Source organism: Eubalaena glacialis, chromosome 3 (genome assembly GCF_028564815.1).
Source record: "Eubalaena glacialis isolate mEubGla1 chromosome 3, mEubGla1.1.hap2.+ XY, whole genome shotgun sequence".
Classification (NCBI taxonomy): Eukaryota; Metazoa; Chordata; class Mammalia; order Artiodactyla; family Balaenidae; genus Eubalaena; species Eubalaena glacialis.
This window is the reverse complement of record NC_083718.1, coordinates 92,720,253-92,742,442: the sequence shown is the minus strand read 5'-3', so window position 1 is coordinate 92,742,442 and position 22,190 is coordinate 92,720,253. Positions and strand designations below refer to the sequence as shown.

The window sequence follows — 22,190 nt, the reverse complement described above, 5'->3', positions numbered from 1 at the left end:
CCACAACTACTGAAGCCCGAATGCCTAGAGCCCGTGCTCCGCAACAAGAGAACCCACCGCAATGAGAAGCCCGTGCGCCACACTGAAGAGTAGCCCCCGCTCACTGCAACTAGAGAAAAGCCCTCACGCAGCAGCGAAGACCCAACGCAGCCAAAAAAAAAAAAAAATCTGGTGGAATTTGCCTTGCTAGGTTTTGGACTTGCTTCGGACCCATTACTCCCTCCTTCTTTCCAGTCTCCCCCTTTTGGAATGGGAATGTCTATCCTATGCCTGATCCACCATGAAATTTTGTAAGCACATAACTTGTGTGGTTTCACAGGTTCACTGTGAAGCTGGAGAGGAATTTTGCCTCAAGTCTTACCCATATCTGATTTAGATGATATTTAGATAAGACTTTGGACTTTAGGCTGAGAGTTGATGCTGGAATGAGTTAAGAGACTGGGGGCTGTGGAGATGGAATTAATGTGTTTTGCAGGAAGGACATGAATTTTGGGGGAACCAGAGGTGGAATGTTACCCCCAAATTCATTGGTTGAAGCTCTAAACCCCAGTGTGGCTATGTTTGGATATAGGACCTCCAAAGAAGTAATTAAGGTTAAGGGAGTTCATAGATCTTCTAAAATTAGTGGCCTTAGAAGGAGAGACACCAGAGAGCTTGCCTGCACGCTCTCTCCCCTGGTGCACACGGACTGGGGAAATACCATGTGAGGGCACAGTGAGAAGGCAGCCGTCTGCAAGCCAGGGAGAGAGCCCTCAGCAGAAACTGAATTGGCCAGACCTTGAGCTTGGACTTCTAGGCTCCAGAACTGTAGGAAAAGACGCTTCTGTTGTTTAAACCACTCAGTCTCTGGTATTTTGTTATGGCAGCCCGAGCTAAGACAAGAACGTTAGGCACCCTGGTGACCTTTGACCCTAAAGCCCCAGGAAACCACGGATCAATGAGCAGAGCTTAACCCCATGAAACAGAGCTCCTATTGTCCTCTCTCCAGCTCATGCCTGCATCTTCCCAGCTTGAGTGGGGGCCTTGTTTCTCTCCATGGCACTTTGGTTTTCTAATTAGAAGTGAAAAAAGGAGAGTCTCCTGGGGAGGTTAAGGTTACTCCAGTAACGCCAGGATATATCCAGCTCCACTGGAAATCTTGCGTCTGTGATTCTGGGTCAAATGATATCAAAGCTGGTGATTACCCCACTGATCAGGCTTGGCTGTCACGCTGGGCTGTGGGCCCCTCCCTCCCACGTTCAAGACCAGCACCAACTGTCGTGGGCCTGGCTCCATCACCTGTGAAGTGAGGGCGTGTTTTAAAATGACCGCCAAAGGTCTTGGTTCATGTTTTTTATGATCATGGTTTCCCATGCAGTCTCAGTTTTGGAAATATGCCTTCTTGCGTAGCTGCTTTTCAGTAAAGATATTAGCAGTCCCCACCCCCACTCCCTAAGGAAACAAAGGATGAAAACGAGTAAGAGCTAAAGAGTAGCGTGTGCAGATTTTTGCTCAGGCTCTGCTCTGCTGTGGGAGAATTTCGAAGGCAGGCTCAGAGCTGCCGTTTGTGGTTTGGCCCCGTGGTGCCTGTTAAAAGTGGCTTTAATGAGAGTGGAAGGTGCCGGACACTGCGGGCCTGTGTTTGCTCAGCTGCCTACTGGCAGCAGCCACAGCTGGGAAGGCTGCCCTCGCACAGCGTCTGCCCACAGATCCTCGCTCTGAGGCGGAGAGTAAGGGGACGGAGCCCTGGACGTGAACCTGGTTTCCATGGTCCCATCCCCACCCCCAGCCCCTGGCGGCGGGTGGTGGATCCGCACTGGAGTGGTGTGTGGTCCGTTTTCCCAAGGACTCGCCCCTCGGCCTGCCTGGCTTTCTGCACGCTCCGCCACGGATTGATGGGTGTGATTTGGTTCAGTGTGTGTGGTACGCTAACACTCAAGAGGGCAAGTGAACAGGGTCCCCTTTCCCTATCCTGCTCCGTATTGGCCTCGCTTGGTCTCTGTGAGCAGAGATCCATTGGCTAGACTGGTTGCCCTTGGCCTCCAGACCTTTCCATTTGGGTGCCTGCGGTTCTTCCCAGGGCCAGAGGTACCCGTGTCAAGAGGATGTGAGGCTGGATAAGGGCAGGCCAGCCGAGCATCTTGGGTGGGTCTGGAGCTGCTCTTGGTCCCGATCTAAATCTGCTTTTCAAGGCACCCAGAACAGGTGGTCGTCTTTGATGTTTATCTGGTGTGATTTAGCTCAGTGATTTAAAGCTTGGAAGGCTGTGTTCCCATGGCAGGTGCAGCCCAGGTTGGATCCTGTGGGAGGGGCCTGTGCCCTGGCCTGGAAGTGGGCTGCTAGCTCTCTGGGCAGATGTGGTCGTAGCCAAAGCTGCCACTTGAGGGGAAGCACATCTCATAGGTCCCCCCAGTGCAAGGGGTCTGCCAGCATCGAAAGATGCTGTTTCTGTTATGGGACAGCCAGCTCTGACTGGATCATCCCCTAGGTGGGGGCTTTCTCATCAGTGTTGTCAGCATTCTCAGAACCGCCCGGTGGTCTCTCCGTGTTGCAGCCTAGAGGAATGACACACGTCTCGTTGTTTAGTTGCTGCGACCAGGAGGACCAGGGCGTTGCATGTAGCTATTGGCCACTTCTGTGCTCACAGACTGTCTCCTCCCAGTGTGACTTTGCTTGCTTTATTAGAGAGGGTGTTTCCCAGGTTACACTTTCTTAGCAGGAACTTAAAGCGGGACAGTGAAGGGCTTGGAGAAGTGCCCTATGTGCCCCGCCAGACAGCACATTTCACCTCCTTCCCCCGTAGAACTATGCGGCTTCCGGTCTCAGTTCGCTATCTTTCAATGGGGATCCCCTGCAGCGCTTGTCCGCAGCTGGTGTTCAAAGCCTCGTCCAGGGACACCTGCCAGTTTTTGAATCTCGATTCAGAGAACTTGGTCGCTGAAGCTGAGGAGCCGGCCCACCTGGGTCCCTGGAGGATCCATGTGGCCTGGAGAAGGGCCTCCATGGGCCTCCCCAGCAGGACAGGGACGCTGGCCACTGTCCCCTCTCAGGATGGGCCTTGCATCTCAAGATCTCAGGCAGCCACGTGTGTCCCCCCTGCTCTGTCATGAGAAGGTCCCGGAACATCCTGCCTTTCTCCCAGATCTTCCTGCATCCTAACCCAGACCTGTCAGTAAACAGGAGCCGATTCCAGTTTTTGCCGCTCCCTGTTCTCAAGTTCCCAGGTGATTACTGCCTGTTGTCTGTGTGGGACTTGTGTAAGCTACTGCCCCCAATGCAGCTGTAAGACAAACATTTTAATTGAAGGACAGGAGGGCCAGGAGGTATGAACACTCGTGTGTCCGGTTCTCAGCAGAGGAGGTGGCAGCAACATTCAGGGGCTAATTATATGTGCCTCTCTGGGACTCACACGAATGTTGCTGCAAATGCTTCTGACTCTCTGTCACAAAGTCGGTTTATCTCCAAGTCCAGGGAGCAGTGAAGCCCACACATTCAGGAAGATGTAACCCTTGTTGACTGTCCCGGGGAGAAGTAGCAGTCAGGTGAAACTGAGGGCATCAAGCTCTCTCCCAGGGTGGGAATTTTCCCAAGAAGCTGAGTCAACTTTCATTTTGGAGCCTGCATGTTAGAGTTGTCTCAAAGACCTGGGTTCCAGCCTAAAGTTCACCTACCGAGTAGGCATGCCTTAAAGAGCCGTGGTACCCAGGCTCCTTTACGGCCGTTGTCCTCTGGGTCTTCTTAGCTGGCTCACCCTCTCTGCTACCCCCCCATGCCCCCACCGACCTTTCCCTCCCTCGTCCTCTCTCCTCACCCCCTCCCCTTTGCCATTCATGCAGCGCCTCGGCCACCCAACCTTAGCTCAGCCTTGCCCTCTACCTGCCTCCATCCTGCTTTCCCTAAATACAAGTGTATTCTCTTCCTACAGCTACTGGCAAAGGACCACAAACTGAGTGACTTGAACCAATTTTCTCTCTGAGTTTTGAAGGTTAGAAGTCCGAAACGTAGGTGTTGGTAGGGCCGTGTTCCCTCTGCACCAGGGAAGAGCCCTCCCTTGCTCCTCCTCGCTTCTGGCCACTGCCTGCAATCCTTGGTGTTCCTTGGCTTGTAGCTGCATCCCTCCCATCTCAGCTCCGTCATCACACGGCCTTCTCTGTGTGTCCTATTTTCTTCTTATATAGACACCAGTATGACCTCATCTTATTAACTAATTGTAATTACATCTGCAAAGACCAATAAGGTCACATTCTGAGTTTCTGGGTAGATGCGGATTTTGGGGAGATGCTCTTCAACCCACCCCATCAGGTTTCTCAGAGCTGTCCTAGGACTCAGCACTGTGACCCCATTGCTCTTGTTGTAGCCATTTAGGTGGATTGTTGAACACCAGCCTGTTTCTGCCTACGTTGCTTCCTCTGCCTGGAATTGGCTTTATAGGCTGTCGTCCATGTGATGTGACCATCATTCATCTTTTGAGACTCAGCTTTGCCTCCTCTGTGGATCTTCACCTGAAACTCCCCACCCCCACTCACATGCTCTGTCTTGGTCCCCATGTCACTCAGCTGTACTTACCTGTTTGGGTGGTTGTCACCGACGGGAGTGTGAGCCCCTTGAGGTGTGTTCACATCCATCCCAGCACTTGGGACTTAGCAGGACTTAGCAGGTGCTCATAATTCCTACTTGCCTTTGGATGGAGTGGTCAAGGCTGGTCATTAGAATCTTTCTGAATGTTAGCATCCTTAGTTGATTGGCAGGATAATGAACACTAACCCTGAAGGGGGGGCCTTTGCAGATTTCACTCTATGACCAGCACACTGTCTCTCCAGAGCTTTCCTGTCAGCACATACCCAGGCAGTCAGAATAAAGGCAGCTAGCTAGTGTTTATATGGGGCTTTGGCATGTAGGAAATGCTTGCTCATTTTTCACACACTGGGAAAGCTGTTTTTGTTGACAGAGCTCAAGGGAGCAATTAACATTTGAAAAGAAGTAGCTAAAACCTGAACAAGGCTTCCCCACCTGGCCCTATCTCACCTTTTCTCCCTGCTCTGGGAGAACTTAAAGCTGCAGAGTGTGAGGCCTGACTGGGTGAGCTCTTACAGCCTTAATATTTCTGATTTTAATAGCATGTGCTAGTTTAATTGCAGAAGCCACAATCAAATCCGAGGAAAGTGAATGAATAGGAAATAGACAGCTCTGTATGGGGGGGGCGGGGTGGTGTGCACATGCTTTTTTAGGCCTCAGGGCCCTTATCTGCAAAATAGGAAGGTTAAAAGGAAGGAGGTTTATGTCCACAGTTGTTTTCTTCGAGTATATGATGGGCTTCCACAAGAAAGAGGGGCTTGGGTGCGGAAGGAAGCTGTGGGTGGACCGATGGGTAGAACTTAAAATAAGGTCATTTCAGTACAAAGTGAGAGCACATTTTCTTTTCAAGCAGAGGCTGAATGATTTCTGGGGTGTTTTAAAGAGTTGGTGCTTGGATTGCGAGTTGGGACTAGAGGGACTCTATTTCTTCGATTCTTGAGTCTCTGCTTGGCTGAACGCTAAAACTCTCTTCATTTCAAAAATTTTCTGATTTGATATAAGTGGAGGGACTTAACCACTGTGGCACAGTGGTTAAGAATCCGCCTGCCAATGCAGGGGACTCGGGTTCGAGCCCTGGTCCGGGAAGATCCCACATGCCGCGGAGCAGCTAAGCCCGTGCACCACAACTACTGAGCCTGCGCTCTAGAGCCCGCGAGCCACAACTACTGAGCCTGTGTGCCACAACTACTGAAGCCCGCGTGCCTAGAGCCCGTGCTCTGCAACAAGAGAAGCCACCCAGTGAGAAGCCTGCACATCGCAACGAAGAGTAGCCCCCGCTCGCCGCAACCAGAGAAGAGCCCGTGCTCAGCAACGAAGACCCAATGCAGCCAAAAATAAAATAAATAAATCAAAAAAAAAAAAAAATATATATATATATATAAGTGGAGATTGGGTCATGCTTTTATGTCCAGGAACTGTGTGAATAGTTTAGCCAACAACCAACCCCATCCCTTGCTACAAAATGCTCACTCGTTAGTAATATGATACTATTTTATATTTGTATAATCCTGTAAGTTTATAAATGTTTTCACTGGCAGTATTTCATTTGCTCTTCTCAACAACCAAATGCAGTAGTTGGTATTCCCTCTCTATCATCAGCCAAGAGACAGGCCCAGAAAGGGGAAGTAACTTATGTGGTTTACAGAGTAGCAGGATCAGATCTGGAATCCAGGCCTTCTGACTCCAAGGCAGTGCTTTTTCTACTTTTTGTACCACAGATGCCTCTCGGTAGCTATAGGTTTGATTTTTCAGGAGGCTGAGAGTTGGCAGCAAATACTGCATAAAAACAGAGAGTAGCATGACTTTATGGTCTAAGTCCCTAAAGAAAGCAATGGTCCTGGCTCATTTCCTGTAGTAGTGCCCTCGTGGTAGCCCTTGGTGGGGAGGGCAGTGCAGGTACACATAGGGGACAGATTGGCCTCCCCAACAAACACGGATGTGTAAGCTCACGGTGCTACCGTTCATAAGCCATTTGCTTTGGGTCAGGCACTTTAAAATATATTATCTCATTTAATCTTTAACAAAAACCTAAGCCAGGCAGGCAGCTTCTCCTTGGGAAATAAGAAAGTGGAGGGTGGACTCCTGAGTCTCCAGTATTTTTCCTGGCCTCAGTGCCAACTGTTGAAGTCTCAGAAAGTCATTGAATTTGGAATTGTCCCCATTGACATTAAGCTTATGAGACAACTACCACGGGTGACTCCAGACCTCAGCCCAAACCTGTATATTTGGGTCTTGCAGTCTGTCACTAGATTTTCTGACCAGCTACCTGCACCGGGCTGGCCCAAGTCACTTCATTAACCTTTTAGTAATACATTTATACAGTTGACTGTTTTGGAGCCCACTTACCGTGTTATAGCAGGGTTTTCTGTGTTGTTATATTCTCATCTTACAGATGAAGAATCTGAGCTTTGGAGAAATGAGTTAACTCGTTCAAGGTCAAAGAATAAATGGAAGAGTCAAGGGTCATGCTCTCTGGGCCCTGAGCCTGCACCATTTACAGTGTGCATCCTAAACCCACAGTCAGAGAGAGTGGGGAGGCTGCGGAGGTACAGATACGTCGGGCATTAGTTTGGTTTTGTTTTTCAGAATTTATTTTTCAAAAACATGTCTTTCAGAGTTTTATGAACTAAAATTTGAACTGTGTTCGGAGGTGCTTCTCTCCAAATGTGTTTTAGAAATGTAGCACAAGGGTGAGCCCTCTCCTCCATTGCCATGGCAGTTTTGTATGACAGTTGTCACTGACACTGGAGGATGTTTTGTAGCTGATTAGACATAGCATTTCACATTGCACCCTCTTTGTCCTGAAAAGAAAATAGACCAGTAAGGCAACATGGTCAAGGGTGAGTTTCAGATTCAGCCGTGGCTGTTGAATTCCCTCAGACATTTGTGCTGATCCATTGCTGCCCTGTCTCATCCACGAGCTCAAGTTTGGACCAAGTAGAGTTGAGGGGGTTACTTTCCCACTGGGAACAGCATCAACTTCTTCTGGTCCTGATCATGGCTAGGCCATCATCCATGTTGTCCTTTTCTAGGCATATCTGGGATTCCTATACTTGTGTTTTTATGTGCAGGTCTCAAGTGAATTTCTGTTACGAGCTATGCATATCCATGCGCTGTCTTCCACAAATATATGTGGTCTGTGAAAAGGGGTATTTCCCTGGGAGGGTGTATTGGAACACAGTAATTATTGAGCTCAGAGTTCCGTATCTTGGGGAAGTTCTCCTTGGCATGGGTTTTTGATGTGGCCATGTCCACAATCAGGCTGGACGTCAGGCTCCGCCTGCCTGTATACGGGGTTTCTGCGTGAGGATCGTTTAGTCAGGTTACTGTCTTTTGTCTATGACTGTGGTAGTCATAAGAGAGGCAGCAAATTTCTCACCAGCTCGGTTTTTCTTGCCTCCCTCCTCCCCCAGAGACAGTCTGGTCCGGAGACTGGGGCTAGTTGAAGGGTTTGCTTTTGTTCATCTCTGAGGCCCCTCTGCCTCTGAAACTCCATGGTTTTATACATGCTCAGAACTGACGCTATACCTGTGGCAATTACTAGGGTTTCCTAAATGTGCAGGTTGAGCCAACAAGTACCATGCCCCGTGGGGAAGCCACCGCAGGTGTCCCTGTGCGTGGGGGACTTTCCCGGGGCTTGTTGGAGAGCGAGCCTCGCCCGTGTGACTCCCCTGACAGGTCAGTGGGGACCGGAGGGTTGGAAAAGGCTTCCTGCAAGAAATCAGCCCTGCTTTGGCCCTGTGAGATGCCATATTTGGAAGACGCCAAGGAGCAGAGGCAGGGGGCTTCTGAACCCCGACACTGGCTGAGGACAGGGGTCCTCCTGCATCCTGGCATTGTGGGGCCATAACTTAGGCTGATGCTAGGGTGCCCTGCAGGGTGTCCCCTCAGTAGATGCCAAATGATATAGTAGTCGTAGATTTCTTTTATCCTGAAGTTATCTAACAAACTCAACCAGTCCAGAGCGTGAATCGGGAGCCAGAACAGAAATGAGAAAGCCCTTAGACTTGGGGTTGAAATCGACATCGGACTGCCGTACTGGAGCGGACATCACTTAGCCCGAGCAGAGCTCCTCACTCCGGTGCGGCAAAGCCCATTTTCTCTATTTATACCAAGGTGGAAGGTGTACAAGTACAGAGGATCATTGCCTGAGGCAGCTAGGTTGACAGCAGCTAGGAATGACTTTGGTAGCCAGTAGTGAGGGAGGACATGGTGAAGAATGAGAAAAAACGGCTGTGAGTACTCAAGGTGACTGCAGCGTGGGCACCAGGAGGAGCCCCTGTCTCCTAAGGGCTCTGACACCTCCCCTCTGATACATACGAGGCACAGCCCAGTACTTAATTCGGGCTGGTGATCATCCTGGCTCACCAACAAGGCTTACATCGTATATTACATAGTCTGCTCTCTTCAAAAAGGTGAAGAAAGGCAGATTGGATTTCAATCCAAATCTCAACTTTTTTTTTTTTTTTTTTTAGCTCCCGTGTTAGCTTGTCAGCCTGTGGAAGCGGGCAGGTCCACAGCTGATTCTGGGGCTTTCTGGTGCCTCTCTGTTGAGACGGGGCTGGAGGAAGAAAACATCACCTGAGCTCTCCCCCTTGTTTGGTTGTCTGAGCAAAGGCTCCTGAGCCTGGGGAGGCTCCTGTCCAGTCCCTGAGCCCTCCCCAGGCCGCCCAGGGCTCTGGCGTAATGCTGATTGTGGACTTGCCCAGTTTGGAGAGCAAGGCCCCTGCCAGAGCTGGGTGTGGACAGACACCCCTTCTCTGGGCAGCACGGTGGTTTTGGGGGTAGAGAGGTTGGGAAACAGGGCCGCCAGGCTCCGGTCCAGCCGTTCCCTCTCTGCCTTTCAGGCCCCAGCTGAGGTAGTGTGATGCCCTGGGCCCCTCCTTGCGGGCTGGCTGAACAGAAAAGCCAAACCCCACAACCACAAGAGGGTTTGCTTTGAAGACAGGCCTGAGAATAACCTCTGAGTTGCCTTTTTAAGTTTTAAATCTTGATCAGGGAAATACTTCTCTGCTGGAATCCAGGCACCTTGAGATGTGTCCATGTCAGCACAGGAGCCTGGGATGAAGTAGCCTGCATGCGGCAAGTCTGTGCACATGAACAGACCTACTGCTGTGTAAAGGGGCTCCTCATCTCCAAAAAGCCCAGAGACTTCGGAAAAGCAGTGCCTGGGCAGGCGGGTAGAGGTGCATAGGAGGGAGTGTTTGTGTGTGACCGGTGAGCAGGCAGAGGCCGCCGTCAGCCTCAGGATAGAGCAGGAGGTAGAGAAGCAGCACGTGCCCCGCCCGTGGAAGAATGTTACAGACAGAGCGACAGAGAGGAGGCTGGCCATGCTGAGCCGGGGATCCACTGGGCAGGGGTGTCTGTGGAAGCCAAGGGGACTTCTGCACAAAGGTCTATGACACACAAACCTCAACTCAAGGGCCACTTCACTTCCTCAGGAAGTTGCTCTTATGCCTACCCAAGTCCTAGGTGGTTAGAAGCCCTCCTCTGTGCTTCCTCAGCCCCTGTGTATTCCAGTTGGTGGTCACAGAGCTTCTGTTCCACATACGCCGGCAAGGAGAAGCTCCTCCCACCCTATCTTTGCATTCCCAGAGCTTGGCTGACATAGGTTCTTAAATGTGAGAGTGGTGAGTGGGCGACTGGAAAACTAAATGACTAGGGCTTTTGAATGTGGATTTGCTCTTAGGAATCTTATACTTCTGTTATTGGAAGTTGGTCTTCCCAGATTTCCCCAGCCCCGCGTGAGTGTGCATATCTATGTTGATACTAAGCCCCAACTGAATGCAGATCACGGATCGAGGCATTGTGGGGATATGAGTAAGAAATCATTGCCATGACTCTGCTCTCAAGGAGATGAGCTGATTGACTTCTAGATTGTTTTTCGACTCCATGTTAAACGCTGGGGGCACAGCCCCAAGGGGAGCTGAGGAGTGGGTTGGCAGAGTGTCAAGCTGATGGGTTAGGGGCTGTCTTGTCTTGGTGTGAAGAACCCTGAGCCACTCGGAGAGCTGTAGAAGGCAGTGTGGTCATCCAGGAATTGAAGGCAGCCCTATCCTGGTACCCAGGCTATTGTAAATAATCCTTACAAGCTCACCTACTTAGCAGGGAAACAGGAAGAAAAATATAAAGGGCAAGATACAAATAACTGTGTGGAGATTAGCACACTGGTGCTTGGTGAACATCTAAGAGACCTGGAGAGGTCAGTGCATACGTACACTGTCCTACAGTGGCCACACATCTGGGAGAAGGCGCAGATTGGAGTTGCAGCTCTGCTGTTTGGTAGATGTGTCCTGTTTGCAGGTCATAGATTTTTGAGCCTTGGTTTTCTTCCCTTGAATGATTGTGAGGGTCAAATGAGATGAGGTATGTAAAATCCCTGGCGGTATTATTACAGGTCACTCTTTGAAGTGGTGAGCGTCCTGTATCTGTGTCCAAGAACATGTTCTTTTGCGACCGATACTGAGTATGGGTGCCCCCTTCACCCACCCTGCTACCTCTTCTCTGCTGCTCTCAGAGGGGCCAGGCTGGTGACAGGTTAGAGATCGCAGGACACTGGCAAGTGGAGTCCTCTTCACACACCCCTGCGGAGGACTGGGGACAGCAGCCCATGGAGCAGGAGGCCTTGTAGACCAAGGAAGAGTGAGGTCTCAGCTGAGGCCTCAGGGGGCTCAGGGAAAAGGGTCTTGTTTCCTCTGAAAGAGGGAGCTCTCGCTGGTCTGGGATGGATGGGACGAAGAGTAGGAATCAGGATTAACCAGTGTTTGCAGCCAGTATTTTTCCAGTGCACTCTGCCCTGTGTGGGTGTTGTTTTGACCTACAGAAAACTGAAAACCCTACATTCCTTCCATCAGGGGCAATGAGGTGTAGGTAGAAACACTGCTCTAGGACCTGACAAACTTGAATCTACACTTTGTTGTTTCACTCAGTAGCTCTGCAGCCATCTGTAAGTCCTTGACCTTTTGGGGGGTCCTCAGTTTGCTCTTCTGTAAACTGAGAAAACGAGGAACGTTTTGTGTAGCCTAAGCAAATCTAAATGAGAAGGTATAACATTCCTTTCTCGCCTATTGGCTAGATGGGATGCGGCTAATGATGTAGCCTGGGAGAAGGCACAGAAGCCACTGAACGATGGGACTTAAGTTGCATCTTTAAATTCTTGTCCTGGAGACAAAAGATGTGGTGAAACCCAGGAGCCTTCTATGTGCGGTTATCCTTGGTGATCTGTTATTTTACCTGACTCCAAAAGAGGATTTTTTTTTTCACATAGGACCTGCTTGGAAAAACTGCATTAATTTTGCCTTCTTTTCTCAGTATCCAGCGAGCAGCATTGGTGGTTCTGGAAAATTACTATAAAGATTTCACCATCTATAACCCCAACCTCCTAACAGCCTCCAAATTCCGAGCAGCCAAGCACATGGCTGGGCTGAAAGTCTACAACGTAGATGGTACGTGCCTTGAAGTGGTGTCTCTGGTGGGTGCAGGGAGCAGTTGGCCAACCCAGTACTTAGACTAAACTGTATGTTCCATTTGGTCCTACCCCTCTCAGGGTCTGCCTGTATTGTACGTTCTCATTTCAGAACAATTTTTCCTTTTTTCTTTTTCTTTTGCCTTTTCTTCCTTTCTTTCCTTTCCTTTTTTTTTTTTTTTTTCCCTGACAAAGATATGTTTAGAGAAATGTTGATTGATAGTCTGCATATGTGGGAGATTCATTCATTTGAGGATTTTATGAAAACTACATGAAACAGTAGTGATGTGGGTTTCCTGCCTCCTGTTGTGAACATCTTACATTGAAAGCTCATAGGAAAAGAAGGCTGCTTTTCAAAATTTGGATAAATTACCGAAGATTCAGCTACCTCAATCCATTAAGACTATAATCCAGGCCTCTGGCGAGATTGTTACAGGCATTTGTCAGTCCTGGCTGAGAACTAGAGTTGAGTGGGTGGCTGGAGGCCGGAGGCCAGGCTGGGGACATCAGAGCTGTGTTTCAGGCTATCAGATGGTTAAGTGCAAGAAACAGGACACGGTGTCATTTCTTGCCAGGTACCTTGGGTCAGGGCAAGAACTTGCAAAGCCTAGAAGAGGATCATGCTGTTAACAAGTCAAGTGATTTATAGGCGGTGTCAGTTTTAGTGACAATATCCTCCCCCTTTTTTTGTTTTGGCTCTATGAGATGTGCACTTGCTTGTGAATCCTAAAGGATTGGTGAATTTCACAAACCTAGTGCAGAATCCCACTAGCAAGCCAGGCCATTAAGTAGATGCAGCATAAGAAAGCACACGATCTGCCTCGTCCTTCTGAAAAGTTAAGACAGTCCGTGGTCAGGGGAACGAGACCAGGAGTTCTAGGTGTGTATTAATAAACATGACATTTTGCAAGACCCCAAGCATGGGTATTTTCTGTAAAAGTTGTGGCTACCATGACACTCCAGCACGTGTGTGGTCAGTGTCTCTGTGGCCATTGACTCTCTTTTTCCTCTGTCCTGTTGCCCCCATCCCTCTCATTCTCTCCCATTGTCTTGTCGCTGAAATGCATGTTCCAGCTGCCCTTATGGCCAAAATGGAACTTTATGTAACAGGTGGTAAGTAACACCTTCAGCACAGTCTGTGCTATTTTTGGCCAGCATTTTGATCGTCAAGCATTCTTCATCTCCTTCGGAGTTCTTTTTCCATTTCCACTCATCAAGTTGGGGTTTTGGGAGATTTCCTTCTTCTTGTGAGCATTTTGAACACAGAGCAGGGGTCCTGTTCACCCTTCTGGGAAGTTACTTTTGGGATTTGTGTATGTGCTTCACAGGGGATGGGCGGACGGTACTGACAGACTGTGGACTAGATTTCTGCTCTGTTTCGCAGCCCCAAGGCATTAAAACTGTCCTTCCTCCATCGTCCTTTCCCCCAAAGGCCCCAGTAACAACGCCACTGGTCAGTCCCGGGCAATGATCGCCGCAGCTGCTCGGCGCAGGGACTCGAGCCACAACGAGCTGTATTATGAGGAGGCGGAACATGAACGGCGGGTGAAGAAGCGGAGAGCAAGGTACACTTCCCACCCCCCAAAACTAGCATGCCTGTAACACTTTTCTTTTGAATGGCATACTAATTCTCTTTTTTAAAAATTTATTTTATTGAAGTGTAGTTGATTTACAGTGTTGTGTTCATTTCTGCTATACAGCAAAGTGACTCAGGTATACATATACATACATTCTTTTTTGTATTCTTTTCCATTATGGTTTATCACAGGATATTGAATACAGTTCCCTGTGCTATACAGTAAGACCTTGTTGTTTATCCATCCTATGTATAACAGCTTGCATCTGCTAATCCCAAACTCCCAGTCCTTCCCTCCCCCAGCCCCCTCCCCCTTGGCAACCCACAGTCTGTTCTCTGTAAGACTTTTTTTTTAACCAGAATGAAATTTCAGTTTATAAACATGACCTGCTTGGGCCTTTGGAGGGAATCTTGCTCCAGTGTTTCTCGTACTTTAGCATTCAAAAGCATCAGCAGGAGGACTTGTTAAAACACAGATCTCAGGTTCCGGGGCCCTACCCGCAACGGATACTTAACTTTTTTCAGTAGGTCTAGAGTGGGGCCCACCCAAGAATTTGCATTTCTTTAAAATTCCCAACTGATGATGAAGCTGCTGGCCCTCAGCCCGAACTTTGAGTGGCCCGCCCTATATCCCCAGGCTCTTGCTGATTTTCAAGATCTGATCACATTAGCAGAAGTGGACAAAGATGGTTTTCATCATGTGTGCTGAGCCCCTTCCTTCTTTTCTCCCAGGGGCTGCTGGTATGGGCGGCTGGATCCGGGGATACAGCTCTGGCTCTCTGTAAGGCTGCTTCTGCACCACCAGCCACCTCTCAGTGCAAGCAGAGCCTTTTGTAGCCAGAGTTTGAGGGGCCTTAAAACTCTTTTCATCTAACCCTTCATTGTAAAGATGAAAGGGACTGAAGTGAGTCTCCCAAGTAAATTAGTGGCAGAATGGAGAACAGAAGTCATCTCCGACTCCCAGCCTCCTTCCTCCTCACCCTGGAGCTCCCATCCCACGTATTATTTTTGCCTTTGCCTTCCTTTCCCCTTCCCTCCTCTCCCAACCATCTGGAGTGACAGCTAAGGACTGGAGCCTTGGCTGAGCTGGTGGCAGACTGGGAGGAGTCATCCCACGTTCAGTATGACTCTGTTCTCAAGCCCTGCACCACGGTCCTGATTGCTGTGTTTCATCCCCTGCAGGCTGGTGGTTGCAGTGGAGGAGGCCTTCATCCACATCCAGCGTCTCCAGGCTGAGGAGCAGCAGAAAGCCCCAGGGGAGGTGATGGACCCCAGGGAGGCCGCCCAGGCCATCTTCCCCTCCATGGCCCGGGCTCTGCAGAAGTACCTGCGCACCACCCGGCAACAGCACTACCACAGCATGGAGAGCATCCTGCAGCACCTGGCCTTCTGCATCACCAACAGCATGACCCCAAAGGTGCGACTTGTCACCGGGCTTGGAAAGTCCCACTTTAGGGTATTACCAGGAATGATAAAATCAAAGGCTTCTCTAAAGCACCAACTAATAAGAATTAATGATTCTCACTTATTTTATGTTGTTTTGGTACAGTCGTTTTTAAAATGTGCCTTTGAAGGCCTCTAGATTCAAGCAGAGGAAAGGCTTTCACTTAGAGACTGTCCAGGTAGTAGTTCAGGCTACTCTGCGGACTCTGGGGCCAAGCTGACTCACTCTAACCTGGCACCTCCACCAACTAGTGGGAAACCTTGGGCCAAGAGCCTGATGGCTCTGTGCCTCAGTTTGCTAGTCTGTAAATTGGGGATAACACTAATGTCTACCTCACTGAGTTGTCATGAGAACTAAGAGAGTGCATTCCTGTGAAGTGCTTAAAACAGCATCTGTCATAATATAAGGACCAAATAAATAGCCATTATTATCAACAATAGAAAACGTGCCATCACTTTGGTGTTTTGGCTCTTAGGGGGTTAGTTTTACTGAATGCTCTTTTGGATTATGACATGAGCACACTTTTGGGGATGTTACAAGAAACAACCATGCATCTAATAGAGGGCTGTGGCCAAGGAGGCAAAGTAGAGGAAGGGTTCAGCAAAGGACCTCTCTTCAAACAAGTGGGTTCAAATCCTGGCTCCACCACCTAATTGGTTTGTGACTTTGCCTAAGTTATTCTTCACTTGTTTCCTCTTTTGTAAAATGGGGATAATAATAGTACCTACCTGATAGGATTGTTGTATGAGAATTATATTAAATATGGCAGCATGACATGTAAATCATGTGGTAGAAAGTAAATGAGCTTGCATATAGTACACATATAACACTTGGTAGTGATATTATTAGTATAAGGACCTGTGTTCATACATTGCCTTGTAATATACAACTGCTGGCTGCATTGTCACTAACCAGTAACGATCCTTAGAAAAGCAATATGGAAATATTCAGTAAGAAGCCATAACATTTCCCATATTCTTTGACTCACTAATCCCTCTCCTAGAAAAAGTACTCAGCACAGTCAGCTATACTCATGAATATATATGCAGGTGATTTTTGCAAAATTATCTGTATTAAATCCAAACTGGAAATAACTTAAAAATAGAACAGTGGCTTACATATTACGGTATTTCACCTGTTAAAACATGGAAGTATCTTTGTTAGAATATTAAGTTACAAAAAACAGAATGCAAAAAACTTTGAACACTGTGGTTGCAAGTGAGTACAATATGTCTGCATGTGCAAAGTGATAGCTCGTACCACATAGAATGGAAGTGGTGGTTTTCCTTTTTTCAAGGTTTTTTTCTTTTCTTTTTTAAGTTTCCTGGTTGCTTTCTTTTTCATTTAAAAAAGGTATACTGGGCTTCCCTGGTGGCGCAGTGGTTGAGAATCTGCCTGCCAATTCAGGGGACACGGGTTCGAGCCCTGGTCTGGGAAGATCCCACATGCCGCGGAGCAACTGGGCCTGTGAGCCACAACTACTGAGCCTGCGCGTCTGGAGCCTGTGCTCTGCAACGGGAGAGGCCGCGATAGTGAGAGGCCCGCGCACCGTGGTGGGGAGTGGCCCCCGCTCGCCGCAACTGGGGAGGGCTCTCGCGCAGAAACAAGGACCCAACACAGCCAAAAATAGATAAATAAATAAGTGAATAAATTTATTTTAAAAAAAAAGTATACTTTTCTGAATTAAAACTAATAATCTTTGTATAAAAATCCAAACATTAAAGAAAAGTATAATGTACAAAGCGAAGTTTTCATTCCCCTACCCCAGACAGTTCTTACTGATATAAAGAGTAGGGGTATATTCTTTCAGGTGTTTGTGTGTGTGCGTTTTTAAAGCAGAAATGGATTTAAAAAAAAAAACAGAAATGGGATCTCATACCATATAGGTAAAGTTTGGAAACTTGCTTTTTTCTCTTAAAGCTGTCTCTTGGCTATCTTTCCATGTCAGTACTTCCCAATCTCCATCATACAGATCTGACTCATTCCCTGTAATAGCTGCATCTTATTCCACTGAATACCATGGTTTGTTTAATGGATTGCCTACTGATGCACATTTGGATTAAGATCTTTCATTAGTCTAAACTAGGGGTTGGTGGTTTTTGTTAATCGAGTTTTATTGGGACACAGCTACACCCTTTTGTTTACAGATTGTCTACGGCTGCTTTCTCTCTACTACAACAGAGTTGAGTAGTTGTGACAGTGTGCGCCTTTGCAACACCAAAAATATTTACATTTAAAGAAAAGTTTGCCAACCCCTGGTCTAAACAGTGTTGCAGTGAATATCTCTTTTTTACATAAGTCTGTGCATTTATGCAAGTATTTCTGAAGGATAAATTTCTAGTAGAGGAACAGCTGGATCAAAGGTACAGATCCTGCCTAATTGTCCTTCTAAGGGGTGTTAGTGTTTTACACTTTTGCCTTTAGGATATGAGACCATTTATTTCCCCCTTACCCTTGCCAGCATTGGGTGTTATCATTCTTTTTGATCATTGCCCATCTAAGAGGAAGGAAATACATTTTTATTATTTGAAGTCATATTTCTTTAACTATTAATGTGATAGAACATCTTTTCATATCTTAATTTTCTATTTTATAAATTGTCTTATTAATTTCATTTCTCTAACTGTTGAGCTGTTTCTTTTCCTTATGATTCATAAGAGTTGGTTTTTTTTTTTTTTTGGCCGTGCCTCGTGGCTTGCAGGGTCTTAATTCCCCGACCTGGGTCCCAGCAGTGAAAGCGCTGAGTCCTAACCATTGGGCCGCCAGGAAATTCCCACATAGGAGTTATTTTTATATGCGTGTGTGTTGTAGTAGAGGCACAACTCTCCCTCCTGCCTTAGAATATATGCTTATAGATCAGAAATAATGTACCTGGCAGCAGCAGTGAGGTGTGGATGGAAGAGGATACCATTTAGAAACCATCTGTGACCTGTGTTAAGGACCAGAATGTTTTATCCTAATATTTTCTATCTGAATCCCTGGTTCGTTCGTTCTTCTTCTTTCTCAAAGCTAAATCGATGTATTTATTGGTGCAACACACATGCTGTTGAGCCCCCCAGCATATGCCAGGCACGTGGAAAATCCAAATTTAAAAAATAGTTCCTGCCTTCCAGGAGAGTATAGTTTAGTGTAGGCCTCAGACAAGCAAGTTGGCAGTAATTGTTCAGAAAGCAAAATGTCACCCGGGAGTCATGCCCATGATTATAGGCACTTAAAGGAGGACATGTTCGCCTGTCTGAGAGGTTCAGGGAGTGGTGTGAGAAGATTTAAAGGGCCAGGAGGAGTTTGCTGAAGGCCGACATTCAGCAGGAGGAACAGCACACGTCGAGGGGAACGTCGAGGAACCCACGGAGCTCAGCCCTGCTGGAGCCGAGAGACAGGGAGGTGGACGTGGGGCCCGGCCATCCCCCGGACTTGCCACGTGCACACTCCATCCACCATAAAACAGCCTGGCACCGTGAGATGGTTAGAGTCAGCCACTCCGTCCTCACGGCAGCCCTGTTCATTAGCGCTGTCGTGCCCTCCATCCACAGAGAGGTTAAACGGTTCACCCAGAGGCACACAGCAGTAAGGGCAGAGCACGCGTTTTTGTGTGTGCAGGTATATCCCTGTGTGTGCAGGTATATCCCTGTGTGTCCCTGTGTTTTTGTGTGTGCAGGGTATATCCCTGCTCACATTCCCAGAGTGCTCCTCCGTGCCTGACACCTGCCCCGAGGAGCTCTCGGGATGGGAGGAGGCCGACCTATGAACAGGTACAAGCCGTGGCATGGGCCGTGGGACCCGGGCCCTTAAAGGCGGCTGGTGCCTCAGCCATGGCTTCTGGGCAGACGTGGGTACCAGCCACCCCACCTTCCTCGCCTCTGTGCTTACCACTGTTGGCAGCCTCTGGTTGGAGAGTGAGGAAGTGGGGGAGCCTCCCCTCCTCAGCAAGGACTCCGTTGGGCAGGCCTGATGGAATTGGGTGTGATCTGCGGGGCCGTCCTGGTTTGTTGGGAGGACATGATTTCCCAGGAGTGAGAGCAGGCAGCCCCCAGCAGCACGGCCTGGAGCGGGTGCTCCCTCCCTAATAGCATCTCCGCTTGTCCTTGCAGGCCTTCCTCGAGCGGTACCTCAGCACGGGCCCCACGCTGCAGTACGACCGGGAGCGCTGGCTCGCCATGCAGTGGCGGCTTGTCAGTGATGAGGCCGTGACCAGCGGGCTGCGGGATGGACTCGTTTTTGTCCTCAAATGCTTGGACTTCAGCCTCGTAGTCAATGTGAAGAAAATCCCGTTCATCATGCTCTCGGAAGAGTTCATAGACCCCAAGTCTCACAAATTTGTCCTTCGCTTACAGTCCGAGACGTCGGTTTAAAAGTTCTATATTTGTGGCTTTATTAAAAAAAAAAAAAAAGTATATAGAGAGATATATTATGTATACCAGAGGGGCATCTTTGTTTTTATTATTCTTCATTGCTGACTGAACTGGCAGGTGAGAGACCAGGGTCCTTTGACCATCTGCACTTTATTTGGAAGGAAGCAGAAGATGTCCGTCCTGGAAAAAAGTGACTGATGACATCTGACTTGGGGATGGGACGTCTCAAGAAGCCGTTCCCTGGCGTTTCTGTGACAGCTGCAAACCAAAGCGGAGCTGGAGGGTCTTGGGAACCTCGCCTTACAACTCGTCCCTGCCTTTCGTCCAGCACCCAGCCCTGCCCTGGCTTCTGGCCATCCCACTCGTAGGCCTCTGGGGACACGTCTTAGTCCTGTTTCAGGGAACCAGACAGGACGTGTCCACACGTGTTTGTATATGTAAACATCCGGCACCACGGGAGCCACGGGCTGTTCACGAAACGCCTGCCTTCATCTTTGTTCTGTGTTGCCTTAGGTTCTGCAGAGAAAGATCACAACGACAAACGTGTACTGTCAGTTTACAGCTCTTAATGATTTTATTTTTTTCCCCAAAGAGAGAATCTGCCTGCCCCGGTTTTGACCTGCTTGCCTATCAGCTTGAGCAGGTAGCCCTTTCCTAACCCTGTGATGGCCTACCTGTCCCCACTCCATCCCACCCCCCCCCCCAAAACACACCACACCTTACCTGGCTGGCAGCCCCGGCCAGGGAGCCCAGCCTTCAGAGCCGCCCAGGACCTGGCTCTTCACGTGTGCCCTCGGGCTCCATGCACAGCCTCAGGTCCGCCCCACGGATTGTTTGTTTACGTAGGGAAGGGTGAAGTACCCCCCAGGTAGGTCCCAGGGAGGGCATGGCAGCTAGGATGTCCCTTTTGGGCTGCGGCAGGAGCCCCTCCCCCCCGATCCTCCTCCCACTGCCCCACACCCACCGGGGGGAGACCCACGCTGTGACTCAGGGACTGGCAAGTTCAGCTCGGAGCCTCCGTTTCCCGGGAGATGCGTCCTCACAAAGCTCCATAGCAAGCTGCCCTGCCAAGGGACAGCTGCGGCATCCAGCCCCTGGCTGCTGACCACCGTCACTGTGCGCTCATCACCTCCGCCCCTTACTACCCGGGCAGGGGCTCCTTTAGGTCCTGGTGCTAAATCACTCGTAGTTGGCAGTGGAGTGAGGAGAGGGAATGGGCAAGCTGCAGCATTTGGGGAAAGGAAAGTAGGGAGCCGAGCTTGTGATCCAGCATGATGCCGGCCTGGTCTGTTTCTTAGATGGTTTCAGTGGGCTTGCCTGGGCCCGGGCCCAGGGGAGCAGCCGGGCCGGGCGAGCGGAGGCGCCAACGGGCCGAGCCCTGCAGCGGCCTTCATTTCCTCCATCTGCCTTCCTGTATCCACGGCAAACCTTTGCAGAGTGTTCACTCTCGCTTTTCCCCAGTGTTTAGGGTAACCAGTCACCTTGCTATAGCCAATGATGGCACCGTCAGATGCTCTTTGTGCACGTGTTCGCATGTACCCTTTCTGGTTTATGCATTCCACAAGTGGTGCAGTGTTTGTTATTACTGTCTTAAACCAAAATTGGCTTTCGATATTTGTCACACACCTGTACCTGGAAAAGTAAACAGCGTTCTTGATTCCACAGCCTTCAGGTCAACAAGAAGATGTGTTGGAAAAGCAGGAAGGAGGCGCCAGTCGGTATGGGGTGGAGCCAAGACGTACTATTTAACTACATGGCTTCCGTTTATGAAAAACATACCATGTAACCATGGTGCTTTTGTTCTTCTTAGTTTTGCCTTTAGGTCCCTTCAAGCCGGACATTCCTTTTGATAATGTCTTTCTCAGGAATATATTTTGGGAGACTGGGCAAGGGATGGTGAATGTATAAGAGACTTTGGCTGCATAAAGGTTATACTGTCCCAGACTAAATGTATCAGAGGCTGCTGCATCAGAAACCCAGCAATAGAAGTGCCATACATGTATATTCATATGGTTAATAATGACACTATCCATCAGCATTCTAAAAAACTGTGCTTACAACCCTGTCTTCAATTACCAGTCCAGAAGAGGTTAAGTTGGATTCATGGCTTTGGTGCCTGCCTTCCCAGCAGGGTGAAGAAAGGTTTAAATTAAAGAATTTCTTTTCTCTCTCTCCCAGTCTTTGCATAGGAGAATGTCAGACTTTGTGAAATTACTGTTTCTGTTTTAAATTGAATATTGATTTTTTTTACACTGACTTTGTATTGAGTCCTTTTCGAAAGAACAACGTAATAAAATGCAGGATCTTTGTAACTCTTAATAGCTTGAGTTACTGGTGCAGTGGGAACAATGTAAATGGCATTTTTTAAAAAATGTAAGTTTTCAGAAAAGCTGTATCATACAATTGGACACAGTCCTTTTCAGTTCTTGCAGTCAATAAGCTCTTCTTTTGAAAAGGGGTAAACTGTGCCCTGGGCTAGTAGAATTAGAAGATAAGTTCACATTAGAGGATACAAGATTTTGTTTGCCTGAAATGTTTATAGATTTTCTATAACTTTCAACCTGTTATTAAAATGTGAACGTTAAACAGTAAGGAGTAGAAAATCTTAATGAGGAGTATATGTCTGAGGCCGTTCTCTTCCCTGGTGATGTTTGAACCAGTAGATAGTTTCTGTTCTTAAGTGTGTACTTTTGAAGATAATGACAATTTTTAATCGTCCATGAACTAAACATTGAAGTCTGCATTCTTAGAGCTGGAAGGGATTTTAAGGTTTTGTGATTGATCCATCCTTTGCATTAT

At 48.5% G+C, this 22,190-nt stretch overlaps 1 protein-coding gene across 3 annotated transcripts in view; it reads left to right on the top strand.

Moving 5' to 3' along the window:
* VANGL1 (VANGL planar cell polarity protein 1) overlaps positions 1-21,599 on the top strand; it is a 50,515-nt gene extending 28,916 nt beyond the window's left edge. For 2 of the 3 annotated variants that reach the window (XM_061186128.1, XM_061186127.1), the window contains exons 5-8: positions 11,866-11,999; positions 13,452-13,584; positions 14,778-15,012; positions 19,131-21,599. In XM_061186128.1, coding sequence (XP_061042111.1) covers positions 11,866-11,999; positions 13,452-13,584; positions 14,778-15,012; positions 19,131-19,391 — 763 coding nt within the window. In that variant the 3' untranslated portion in view covers positions 19,392-21,599. Of the gene's footprint in view, positions 1-11,865; positions 12,000-13,451; positions 13,585-14,777; positions 15,013-16,392; positions 16,572-19,130 lie in introns of all 3 variants that reach the window. The other variant, XM_061186129.1, reaches the window with a different exon arrangement.
* The last annotated feature ends 591 nt before the right edge of the window (positions 21,600-22,190 follow it).